The 12,286-nt window shown below is 46.4% G+C and overlaps 1 protein-coding gene across 7 annotated transcripts in view; it reads left to right on the top strand.

The window, feature by feature from the left end:
- WSCD2 (WSC domain containing 2) overlaps positions 1-12,286 on the top strand; it is a 101,466-nt gene that overhangs the window by 72,432 nt on the left and 16,748 nt on the right. For all 7 annotated transcript variants that reach the window (XR_002338358.1, XR_002338359.1, XR_002338357.1 and 4 more), the window contains 3 exons: positions 2,479-2,600; positions 5,395-5,569; positions 10,852-11,016. Coding sequence is in view for 3 of the 7 variants with exons in the window: in XM_021072411.1 (XP_020928070.1) it covers positions 2,479-2,600; positions 5,395-5,569; positions 10,852-11,016 (462 nt within the window). In the remaining 4 variants the exon portion in view is untranslated. The remainder of the gene's footprint in view (positions 1-2,478; positions 2,601-5,394; positions 5,570-10,851; positions 11,017-12,286) is intronic.

Below are 12,286 nucleotides of genomic sequence, written 5' to 3'. Positions count from 1 at the left end.
ATTTCATAGCCTTTTCTTTGCACTTAAATATAGATACATATGTATATGCTAAAGAAAAAGTGGTTTTACACAATAGGTAGACCCAGATACAGACATAGATGGAGATAGATGATTTTTGCAACTTGCTTCACTTTCCCCCAAGGGTTAACATTGTGTTTCTGAGATAATCCTTAGTATGTTTTTTGCCACTTGGGTCCTTAGTATCATCATGTAACCTCCTCTCTCTAAGCCCTGTTACTCTCATCCATAAAATAAGGGTTTACTATGGACCCTGCAAAGTTCCCAAAGAGATAAAATGCGATGATATTTGCAAAGTTCTCAGAAGAGTGGATTACACATAGTACCTACTCAATAAATGGCACCTACTTTTTAGGCTCCTGACTTAGATTCACTGCATCAACAATGTTCTTTGTTTTATGTGAAAACTGTGCTTCTAGGAGTTCCCGCTGTGGCATAACAGTATGGGCACTGCCTCTGGAGTGCTATGACTCAGGCTCAATCCCCGACCAAGCACAGTGGGTTAAGGATCTGGCATTGCCTCTGCTGTGACATAGGTTGCAACTGTTGCTCAGATCTGATCCCTGGCTTGGGAACTCCATATGCTCTGGGGTGGCCAAAAATAAAAAACCTATGGTTAGAAAAGTATATACAATTCAAATTTGAGAAAAGTGGAACCCAATTTAAAATGAGCATCGCAGTCCTTTAGATAAATTTGACAAGGGCCATTTTTTAAATTTGTCTTTATTACATTAAAAATTCATGTACACTTTCAAAACAGAAAAGAATTTTACCAAAAGGTGGAAATAAAAATTGCCTATTCTATCAGTCAGAGTTCTCCAGAGAAACAGAACCAATAGGCTATATGGGTATATATTAATTAAGAGATTTACTTAAGAAACTGGCTCATGCAGTTGTGGAGGTAGGCAAGCCTGGTATCAATAGGCTGAATTCCTTCTCTGGAAAACGTTTTTGTTTTCCTCTTATCCCATCAACTGGTTAGATGCTGCCCACCGCATTTTAGAGGGGAATCTCTTCTAGGTCTCCTTTAAGTCAACTACCTGTAGATGTTAATTCCATCCACAGAAAACCTTCACAGCAACACCTGGACCAATGTCTGATCAAACAACTGGGCACCGTAGCCTCACCAGATTGACACAAAACCTAACCACCACACCCACTATTCAGAGATAACCATGGTTGTGAACATTTTGGTATATGTGCCTCTAGAGATTTATATTGAGAGATAATTGGTGTGCAAAATTGCTATTTTATATTATGTGGAGTTTCATATTCTTAGCTTTTATTTAAGCTATAAATCCTTTCTATCTCAAACATATCTTCATCTCTAAAGTAACCTTTAATATCATTGTTTTTGATAGGGCATAGTATCCCATTGTGTTGTCATTCCATACTTTATTTGTCCAATTCTTCATTGTTGGCCAGTGAGGTTGCTTCCAGTCATTCATGTGCTAATTTAAATAAATGCTGCAGTGAGCCTCCTTATTGATAAATCTTTGTGTACATCTGTAGTGGATGCAAAGGGCCCCCACTCAAATCCTCTTTACCACCAATGGCTCACATCTGCCCCCTTGCCTGAAAAATGACCGTGGGCCCAACAGCCTCTCCCAGGAAGTTGTGTCCCATGGCCAATAACTGACAGACTTTGGGGAGGGGGCACACAGCACCAAGGTTCATCTGTCCCTTTCCTTAAAGTGGGACCAACTCTGTGGTGCAGTTTACCCTCCAGGCTGAAGGTGGGTCCCGGCCAAGGTCACATGCTTACTTCCTCTGCCCTGTTCTGCTTCCCCTGCTCTTCTCCCGAGAACATGCCCTCAATAAAACACTGTCTTAAGTTGTGCTTCTAGTAAACCCAGCTTAAGACAATGTCTCTGAGTATTGTTTTGAGGATGGCTTCTGTTGAACAGACAGCAATGGCCTCCAAATTTTCTAGTGCATGACTGAGAAGTTTCCAAATTAAGTTATCTTAAAGGGAATCCTTCTGACAAATCAGTCTCTTGTAGCACTGGGTGGGCAAACTCCTGAGGCCCAAGGTTTTCCCACTAAAGCCCAGGATGATGGGAGGGAGGGGAGCACCCAGGCGCTTGAGGAGGAGCAGGAAAGCCCTGGATCTTTTGCTTCCCTCTGTCCTCAAATGCCCAGCCCTCTCCCAATGGGATCACAGAAATTTTCCGTGGCATCTATCATGTCCCTGAATGGGGAGTTGCCACAACCAAGAATAAGGAAGTGAGACATAGGAACAGTGATGAAGAAAAGGGAATTGTGTGGCCTGGCAAGAACATCTCAGTGACGTGGGTTGTTGACAGAGATGCTGGGGTTGAGTTTTCTAGCTCATGAGTCTCCACTGTGTGGCCTTTGCAAGACTCTCGCCTTCTCTGGGCTTCAGTTTATAAGCACTTCCTTCAAAACGTAGTTCTCCCAGCCTACACCTGACTACTCCCTTTCCCTCTGGCTCTCTAGATGGAAGTGCAGTTTTCCGAGGCTGCTTCCGCAGGCCTGACAACCTCTCCCTGGCCTTGCCCGTGACGGCTGCTATGCCCAACATGTCCGTGGACAAGTGTGTGGACCTCTGCACAGAGAAGGTGAGCCCACTCCTGCTCATAGAACTCCAAGGAGGCCAATGTGAAACAGCTGGAGAAATGGGATGCTTGGCTGGAGGAGTAGCAGCTCAGCCAGTGATTACTGTGATCTGTGACATGGAAGGGGAATGTGACCATTTCATGTGGATCTGAAGGGTAGGAGTTGGGTGGGATCCATGTCTTACCCTTAGAGGAAGCATGTTTGTTTTAATAGTGAGGACTGCTCAAAATGAGGGTGACATATAAACTGGGCCTAGAAGCGTGAGTAGAAGATTGCCAGGCAAAAGCAAGAACAATCCCACCTTGGAACAGACTGAGTTCCCCATCACTGGAGTTGTGTAAGCAGAGGCAGGCCAGGTGTGGCATCCAGAATTTGGGGCATTGGTTAGCACTTGGACTGGATGATCTAATGGATGGTCCTTTCTCAGCCTGAGATTCTTGATGGCTGACTGTTTATCTTTCCTCCCTCACCAGGCAGGGAGCTCCACGAGAGTGGAGACTGCCTAAAACACTTTGTGACCACCCCCGATACCCAGCATGGAACTAGGCTCATTGCTGGTGCTCAGTGATGTCTGACGAGCTCCATCCTTCCACTCAAGATGAGCTAATTACTTGAGAGTCCAATGGAAAACCACCTTTCCTCCACCCCAAGAAGGCGGTTGCCATCTTAATCAGCTAATCTTTGATGAGGACCTCCTTTGTTCCAGGCCCCTGTGCTCAATGCTGGGGGTGCAAAGTCGACAAGATATGGTCTTTATCCTCAGTGATGGAGGCAGACTTTGTGGCTCTTCCTGGTGCTCAGCCCACAGCCCAACTCCCAAAGGCCCCTGCCTGCTCTGTGTCATCCTGCTTGGCTGTTTATCTCATCAAGGCTCCTCAGCCATGAAGCAACTCTCAGGAAGACCACTGCATCATGGATGCTGCTCCTTACTGAGTGCCACCTACATGCAGCCCTCTGCTCCCACGGGTCATATAGTTTCCCTCTCATAGCACACCCAGGAGTTGGGAAATTTTATCCTCATTTCACAGGTGACAAAACCAAAGCTCAGGCAGATGAAGTCATTTGCCCAAGCTCACAGTATAAGCAAGTGGCGGAACCAGGACCAACATCAAATCTGTGTTCTTGATTTCTAAGCTCCCCTAGAGATCCCACAGAGAGGCATCCAAGAGCCATTCAAGGGCAGCCAGGCAACTTCAAATCACTGAGCATCTCCCGAGTGCTTGCTTTGCTCCCAAGAGGCATCCTGGAAGGTCAGGGGCAAAGTGTACAAGATTAAAGGAGGTTTGACCATCTTTTGTCCAGCTTTCTCTCTTGGGCAGGATTCCCCTCTCCTGTGGCATCCTCTCCAGGTGGACATTCCTCATTCCAAGGGCCTGGGGGAACCTACAGATCAGCTAGAGCTGGGGGGAAAACATACAAGGCAGTGAGGTCACAGGGCAAACCCATGTGGGAAAAGGTCCAACTGTACACAGGATTAGAGGGAAGCAAAATTGTGGGGGAGGCAAGAGAGGATATAGGAAGGCCCTGCTGCAAATCTCCCTTTCCTATTTTCCTCGAATCTCCAGGAAGCCACAGGAGGAAAATGGAAGAGATTGAGTTGACAGGGGTCCAGAGCTGCTTGTGGCCAAGTGGTGAAGGGTCTGAAATGTAGGGTGTCAAAGGAGGCTTCAGTATGTGTCACCTGCTAGAAAACACCTACCTGCATGTCGTCATCTCTTTGATCTTTGGCTATGTGCTATAGTTCATATTTAATATCTGTTAGAAGGAAACCAAACCTACCATGCCAAAGCTCACTAGATCCAGCCACAGAGGTGTGACCTTGGTTTGAACCCGATGATTCCTAGACCAGCTACCAGGAAGGGTTCAGGTCCGTGGGCCTGAGTAGAAGCAAATTGGACAAAGGACAGTCTGTTACCCTCCAGATCTCAGTCCATCCCACTCCTACTTAGCTGTTCCATAGAACAAATAAAGCCACTAGGAACAGCTCTTCCAGCAAAGACTGTGGCTACACATAGGTAACAGCAACTTCTTTGGCTTAAAAGAATGGATTCAGGCAGCTTTTCCCAAAGCGTGGGCTTTGTGTCACTGTCAGACCCGGTGGATTTACTGTGGAATTAAGCATAGCCATGAGAAAAACATTTGCTTTTCCATTTTCTTAAAGTCCTCCAGGAGAAAGCTGCTTCTCAGTGCTAAAATGTCTGTAACACCTCGCTCCCCTCAACTAATCTCCCTTTTACAGGAAAAACAGAGCCCACCCCAGGCTCAGAATCTTGGTGGACAGGGTGTCTGATTAGAATTTAATCACATGGTTTTGTTTTCTTAGTACTGGGGTTTCCAGTACCGAGATATATGGAAATGCTGCTTCACCAGTACTACTACTGGGAGTGATATAAAGTTTCTTTGAAATTTGAGTTTCAGAAGGTGACTTGACACATAAAGGAAACAAACAAATAAGTAAATAAATAATAGTGCAAGAAAACAAAAAAGAAAATGGTAACTGTGTGAGGCAATGTTAGCCTGAGTGTGATGATTTCACAATGAATATACATCGAAACATCAAGTCGTACATCTTAAATAGATACAGTTTTTGTCAGTTGTACCTCAAGACAGCTGGAAAATGTAATGGTACAGGAGATAAACAGGGAAAAAATACTGCTAATGAAGCTTGGGGACCTAAAGTCAGGGAGAGTGATGGAGAAGGGATGGTTGGAACACAAATCCTATTCTATATCCAGAGTCTGGGCTGTCCCGGGATTTGGTGACCTTCTTCCCCTTCTTCTCCCACTTCATCCCCAGGAGTACCCGCTGGCAGCCCTTGCTGGCACTGCCTGCCACTGTGGTTTCCCCACCACAAGATTTCCCCTCCACGAGAGAGAGGACGAACAGCTCTGTGCCCAAAAGTGCAGCGCGGAGGAGTTTGAGAGCTGTGGGACCCCCAGTTACTTCATCGTGTACCAGACGCAGGTCCAAGGTAAAGCCAGCCCCACCCCACCCAGCAGACCCCAGAAGCTCTCCTGATGGCCACCCAGAGATGCTCCAGCCAGTCCATTCCATCCAGGCTGTCAGCAAGAGGAACTGTGCAGGACAGAGGGCAGAGGGCAAAGGCAGGGCCAGGAACGTGGCCAGACTTAGAGATCCTGGATGGGCAACAGAGGGAGGGCCCCGGGCAAGGGGGACAGTTCTGAAGACCTTCATCTCTGTCCCTTGTACTGAGGACCCCCTTGGTGGCTCTTCTTATAATGGAGGGGGCAGTGAGATTAACGGGAAGACATTGGAGTGTAGAGTGGGAGACTTGGATCTCTAACACAAACCCAGCGCATAATCCTGAATGAGTCATTTCCGCTTTCAGGGCCTCAGTTTCTCCATCTGTAAAATGAAGCTGTAGATTGTTGGTTTTCCAATTCTAGGGTGCTGTAAATTTACCTATAAATTTTTCTTCTTTCTCCATCTCACTCATCCTTTCCATGTTCATCCTTCTCCCTTTGTTAATGGAACCCACATTCAGCTCCTCTTCCCTCTCTTGGGGCTTCCAGACTATGATGATAGTGGTGGTAGTGGTGCTGATGGTGGCACTTAGGGTTTCTCTAGATCTTTCTTTGTGCCAGACCCAGTGTTGAGTCCTTTATATGCATTTTCTTGCTGATTCCTCAGTTTTCCCATGAGGTGGAACAGTCATTATACCTGCTCTTCATGTAGGGAAACAGACTCAAAATAGGTAAAGGACTTACCTGAGGTCCTGCTGCTTATAGAATTTCTGGATGAAAATCATTTTTCCTGATGAAGGTCATGAAGAGTGGGTGGCATTCGGAAAGTTGCCTTGCTGAGACTCTCAGTCCAAAGGAAACTCATGAAAGACCTGAAAACACTTGTCCACGTACTTTGCAAGGTCCACCTACTTTGCCAAGCCTCATCTCATTTAATGATGTAAAACCCACAGTATGCCTATGATCAGGGCAATATTATCCCCAATTTACATATTGGGGAACCAAGCCTCAGAAGGGTTAAGAACTGGCTCTAGTAACACATCTACAAGGTGATTTGCTTTCAGGTCTCTGACCCCAAAGCCCCTGCTAGAAACCCCCGCCCAGTGTGAAGAATACTCCCCACACCCTCTGAAGCCTGGAGGGCTAAAAGATACCACTGGCTAGACCTCCTCATCATCTCCCAGGAACTAGGCTCCCATGTATGGTCAGGCAGGTTGAACACTGCACAGGCACAGCCTACAGGAAAAGCAATGCCTGAAAGCCAGCCCATGCTCATGCCATGCACTCTAGATGGTAGTGCATCTGCTTGGAGGAGAGGAAGGGTACCTTTGATTTGCATAAAGGTGCTATAGGAGCTAGTGACAGCCCCACCAATAATAGCCTGTCCCTTGTTTGGCTTAATGGAGGTAACAGTGGTGGTCAGCTGTGGCTGCTTTCGTGGCAGCTGAATCCTGCTAAGAGCCCAGTGAGCAGGAATGTGTTTAGCCAGTGCAGCCCTTGCTTTATTCATACTCCAGAGGAAGGATGAGTGTTTGTTAGTTTCCAAGAAGTGTTGGTTAGTCTGTGCAGAACTGTATTGTCCCAGCTTGACAGAAGGGTCATGCACAGATTAATTATCCCATGACCATGAACAGCTTTGATGTGGACAGAACAGACACTGGAGCCTTTTTTTTTCTTTTTTGTCCTTTTTTTTTTCAAGGTCCATACCCGCAGCATATGGAGGTTCCCAGGCTAGGGGTCTAATCGGAGCTACAGCCACCAGCCTACACAAGAGCCACAGCGACGCGGGATCTGAGCCGAGTCTGTAACCTACACCACAGCTCACAGCAATGCTGGATCCTTAACCCACGGAGCGAGGCCAGAGATTGAACCGGCAACCTCATGGTTCCTAGTCAGATTCGTTAACCACTGAGCCAAGAGAACTCCATGGAGCTTTTTCAATAGCAGATAGCAAGCCCCTGATTGGTGGGTTTTCTAATTCCCAGTGCTCAGCCCTGGGCCACTACTGGGTTCTTCAGTTTCTCATGTCAGACCCACAGGCCCTACACACTTGGGGGGTTTGAGATGCACAGAGAGGTTGAGTAGCTCAGCCAGAGTAACACAGCTAGGACAGAGGGGAGTTGGGATTGAGACCTAGGCAGTCTGGGTCCTGAGTCTGCACTCTTAATCTAAGCTTCTCAACATACAAGGCAAATACTTCACATGCATTATCCACTTAATCCTGTAAAATTTATTAGCCCCACTTTACAGGTAAAGAAACCTAGGCTCAGAGAGGTTAAAAGCCTTGTTCATCAGTGTCACCCAGCTAGGTCACAATAATCCTGGATCGAAACCCAGGTCTGCCTGATTCCCAAACGATATACAATACTGCCTCCAGTATCTGCTTTGATTTATGGAGTTTAAGAACCAAATAAACTTCCTTTTTAGTGAAGAAAACAACTACCTTTACCTTGCCTCCCAGGCAGTATTCGAATGGAGAATTCTGTTTTCAGGGGAAATTGAGGGGCCAGGTTCTTTCTCTCTCCCAACATTTTACTATGAAAAAATGTCAGCCCTCCAGAAAAAATGGAAAGAATCACGCAGTGAACATGCTGCACTCATCCCATAGATTTTACATTTGTCAACGTTTTGTTCTATTTACTTTGTCATACATCTCTCCATTTCTCCATCCCTCAGTTTTTATATTTTTGGATGCATTTTGAAGTAAGTTGCAAACATCATTACATTTTGGTCTGCAAATCACTAATTATAATTCAATATTTTCTTATGATTTTTCAAAGTAAGCACTTACATAGAACAAAATGTACAAATTTTAAGTGTACATTTTAATGCCAGCTGGGTCCTATCAAATCCACATCCCTGTCTTAATATAAAACATAATAACACTCCAGAAAGTTTTTTGCATCTAGGCTCCTTTTTGCAGTATATTCCCATGAAAACCATCCCCAGACCCCTACTTGGCTTCAACAAAGATGTTTTTGGTTTAATTTTTTCCAAAGTCTGCCTTTCTCTGAACAAACAGATTAAATGTACGTGGCAGGGGAAGAGAGCTGCATCCCTGACTGGTAGCATCAATGTTAAGAATTCATAAGGTATGAGCCCTGTGTTAACACTCAAGACCCATTCTCTTTCAACCCTCCTGACAACCCCAGAATGTCATCACTGTGATCAGTCTCATTTTACAGGTGAGAAAACTGAGGTTTATTCAGATCCATCCTTTTTCAAGGCTACCCAAGCAAGGAAGTGGCAGAATTGAGATTTAAAAGTAAGATTTAAAACTTTCCCCTTGAAGGGCTGTTGTGAGAAAGCCATGCAGCTCATGGTAGATTCAATAATGGAAGCTAACACAGAACAGGAAAAACCGGGGTACAGTCTTGGATGGAATTATAAGAAGGGCAGAATGATGGGTGGTATAAGATGCTGCCAAGTATACAAGTGAGGTGAGGCTGGATTGGATGCTTGATTATCACTGATGACTTTAGCGGAAACTAGTTCTGTGCAGTGAGCAGGGAGAAGCCCAGAGGAGCCAGGGGAAGGAGGAGGTGGGATGTAGGGTGTGGAGAACTCTGTCAGATGTCTGGCTGAATAGGGTGAGGAGAGAGAGTGCTTGCTGGAGGGGGAGTTTTTAAATGATGAAGTTGTTTGTTCATGTTTAGATGCTGATAATCAAGCCAGCTGAGAGAGAGTGAAGATTTAGAGAGAACAGATGGAGCTATGAGCTTGGGGCGGCGGTGGGGGGGGGGGGGGAATGGGATGGAGACGCTAGAACAGGGGATGGTCCTTCTTTCCCAGAAGCATGAGGGAAAGAGGAGAGGATGTGAGACAGAGAAGTCTTGGGAGCTCAAGGGGTAGGGGAGCTGGGGCGGGGGAGGGAGGGAGGTTTGCCTGCCATTACTGCATGGTAAATTAGGATTGAGATCATCAGCCAGACTGAAGAAGCAGTGGTAGGACCAAAAATCCAGGATTCTTTCCTCTTCCCTTTCCTCTGCCAATCCCCCTACCCTGGGCTGTCCCTCAGCTTCCCTTACTTAGGAAGGAATTAAAAGAAATCACCACTATGACCTCTTAGCTCCAGGAGGGGTTGCAGTGGGAGGTGCTGAGGCATATACTCTCCATTAGCTGTGATGCTGGTGGCATCCTGAGGTCTCTATAAAGAAAGAGGATCAAGAGTATCAGAATGGTATTCACCTGCCCCAGCTCAGTTTACAGATGAGGAGGTTGTGGGCTAGAGAAAAATTCTATCTCTTTTGCATGCTTTAGTGTGTTAACATATTGCATGCATCATTTCTCTTAATTACTATGGTAATCAGCAAAGTAGATATTATTTCTATCCATACATCCATCCAGTCACCATTATATCCATCCTCCCACCCATCTATCCTTCTATCCGTCTATCTACCAATCTGTTACCTGCTCCATTCATCCACCCACCTACTCATTCATTCATCTGACCACCCATCTACCCATCCATTCATCCCATCCAAGAAACATTTATTATCCATGCTATATGCCAGATAGTGTGGAATGTGATAAGGAATCAGCAAAGAACAATATGGGAAGGGTTCCTGATTAAACAAACAATTATTTGAATTACAGTAGCAGTAAGTGGTATGAAAGAATTGGATATAATACTCTAATGATAGCCCAAGGAGCCAGAGGTGGAGGGAAGGGGAGGAGAGAGGGAGGGAGAAAGAAAGGAAGGTCCAGTTCAGCCGAGAGCAGAATAAGAAGCAGTCTACCTGATGAAGGCAGGTAGGAGACAGTGAAGGCTGAAGGGCCAGAAGGAGCAGAGCACAGATGAGGAAGTGAAAGGACCAGGTGGTTGGCAGGTGGGGGTGGGGGTGGAGGGGAAAGTAGGTAGTTGGCATGAGCCTGGGAGAATGCAAAGGCCAAGCCATGCAGGCCTGGAGGTGCAAATAAAAACCGTGGATCAGATCCCATGCAGATGGCTGCCATTTGTGGATTTTAAACTGCAGGAAAGTGTGGGAATGATGAGAGAGACTCACTGTGTCAGGGGAACATTGAGGCTGGAGAGAAAGCTCATCCTCCTGGCTGACTTTCACTGAATCCCTACCACATGCTCATCTCTTTTCATATATTATCTCATATAACCATGTTCCCATTTCCAGATAAGGAAACTGAGGCCCAGAAAGCACTGGATTGCATGGCTGGGAAGTGGCAGGGATGGGACTCACACCCTGGTCCTTTCTAGACAGGCTCCGCATGTCTGCCCCTGCCACTGACTCCATCTGTGCCCTGCCCTTTGCAGACAACCGCTGTATGGACAGGAGATTCCTTCCAGCCAAGTCCAAGAAGCTCATCGCTCTGGCCAGCTTCCCAGGTGCTGGCAACACGTGGGCTCGCCACCTCATCGAGCTGGCCACTGGCTTCTACACTGGCAGCTACTACTTCGATGGTTCACTCTACAACAAAGGTAAGGAGGCAGAGGGGAAGGGGGAGTGAAGGCAGGAGCTCAAGGAGGACCCCCCTGAAGGGGAGGGAAATACCCCTTCCTGAGCACCTACTATGTGCCACTCAGCTCGCCCAGGCATGTTTATTTTGACTATGTGTTTCATACCTTCCCTTCATTTACATCCCACAAACATTTCCTTAGTATCGTGTCCTGGGTACCTCACTTGCATCCATTCAATAATGACATTTATCAAGCACCTACTATGTGCCTGGGACCTTCTCACCATTTAAGTCATTCCTTGAGCACTTACTGTATGCCAGGCACCTCATACAGGAAACTGGGGACCAAAGAGACAGCATGAAGTCCCAGGTCATTCATTGACTTGGGAATACAGCCAGTATCTTGAAGGCCTAGTAGATTAGCATTCTAAATCGCTTTGAAGATAATATCCAGATGCCTTAGCTGCTATGAGCATGGGAAGCCTAGATGGCAACGAGCACAGTCTTGAGCACCAGGATAGCTTGTGTTTGAACCTTGGCTCTGCCTCTCGCTAGCTCTGTAACTTGGGCAAGTTATTTGATCTCTTGGGACTCAATTTCTTCATCTATCAAATAAAACCCTCATAGGATTTTGAAAGGATCAAGTTGCCTGCTACATGTAAAAGGTTTAGACCAGCGTCCAGAACAGAGCTGGCGCTTCAGAAGCATCCTCCAGCTACCCACAACTTCTTTCAGTTCCTGAACTCTTGAAATGAAAACTTGATCCCTCCTTCCTTTTGGTTAAATCCTTTTAAGGGCTGTGTAGTCATTCTGGTCCAGTACTAAACTCTTCCTCACAACCCCCACAACCCTCTCTGGCTTCAGCTCCCCTCTTCCCCTCTGCTTTCCTGTACCAGCCACTCATGTGTGACACACTTTTCCCCACTCACCACAGGACCTTCTCACCTGCTGTTCCCATCACTTTTCCCTCCTCTCTTAAGATGGTAAATTCTTCCTTGTCCTTCTGTTCTCAGCCAAAGCATCTCTTCCCCCAGGAAACCTTTCTGGATGCTGCCTGACTAGGTCAGTGATCTTGGCCAGGCTGGCTGGGCTACTCAGCTCCAGAATGCAGGTTGTACCCAGGTATATTCCATATGTCTCTCACATCTGGGACCAACAGCCTTCCAGGGCATGTCCTTCTCATGGTGATGGCAGAAACATACAAGGTGAACAGAAACATGATTCATCCTGAGACTTCAGCAGAAACCCATTTCTACCCTCAATATACCTGCCAAAGCAAGTCATATGGCTGT

Source organism: Sus scrofa, chromosome 14 (assembly GCF_000003025.6).
Source record: "Sus scrofa isolate TJ Tabasco breed Duroc chromosome 14, Sscrofa11.1, whole genome shotgun sequence".
NCBI classification, from domain to species: Eukaryota; Metazoa; Chordata; class Mammalia; order Artiodactyla; family Suidae; genus Sus; species Sus scrofa.
The sequence above is the reverse complement of the archived record's forward strand: the minus strand, read 5'-3'. Positions and strand labels throughout refer to the sequence as shown.